The sequence below is a fragment of the Corvus brachyrhynchos genome, unplaced genomic scaffold (assembly GCF_000691975.1).
Source record: "Corvus brachyrhynchos isolate BGI_N302 unplaced genomic scaffold, ASM69197v1 scaffold101, whole genome shotgun sequence".
NCBI lineage: Eukaryota > Metazoa > Chordata > Aves > Passeriformes > Corvidae > Corvus > Corvus brachyrhynchos.
In genome coordinates this window covers 10,360,929-10,361,253 of record NW_008237239.1, presented here as the reverse complement: position 1 = coordinate 10,361,253, position 325 = coordinate 10,360,929, and the positions used below count along the sequence as shown (strand labels likewise).

Sequence of the window (325 nt, the reverse complement as noted above, 5' to 3'; positions counted from 1 at the left end):
GGTTGTGTCCGGGGGGGGCAGCCGGTGCGGAGCTGGGCCGGGCCGTACTCACCGTGGCATTTGATGTCGCCCTGCGTGTCGTCGCGCTTGTCGAGCTTGGCTTTACCGTCCTCCTGCTCGAGTTTGGGCCTGAAGCTCTCCGGGGCCGCGCTGCCCTCCTGCTTGGGAGTGTGATGGGGAGAGGGGACGCTGGTACTGTAAGGTGCACACGCCGCTAGCGGTTTGCTGTCGCCCAAAATGTCCTTAATTAAAAAAGAAGAGGTGGAAGTCCTGGGGCCGGAGCTGGCCGAGCCCAGCTGGGGCGGCGGTGGCTGCGGGGGCGACG

General features: G+C 65.8%; 1 protein-coding gene across 1 annotated transcript in view; it reads right to left on the bottom strand.

Annotated features, from left to right (window-relative positions):
* BARHL2 (BarH like homeobox 2) overlaps positions 1-320 on the bottom strand; it is a gene marked incomplete at its 5' end in the record, with an annotated part of 2,239 nt that extends 1,919 nt beyond the window's left edge. Inside the window, one exon of the mRNA XM_017729592.1 lies at positions 53-320. Within this exon, the coding sequence (XP_017585081.1) occupies positions 53-320 (268 nt within the window). The remainder of the gene's footprint in view (positions 1-52) is intronic.
* Between the last annotated feature and the right edge of the window lie 5 nt (positions 321-325).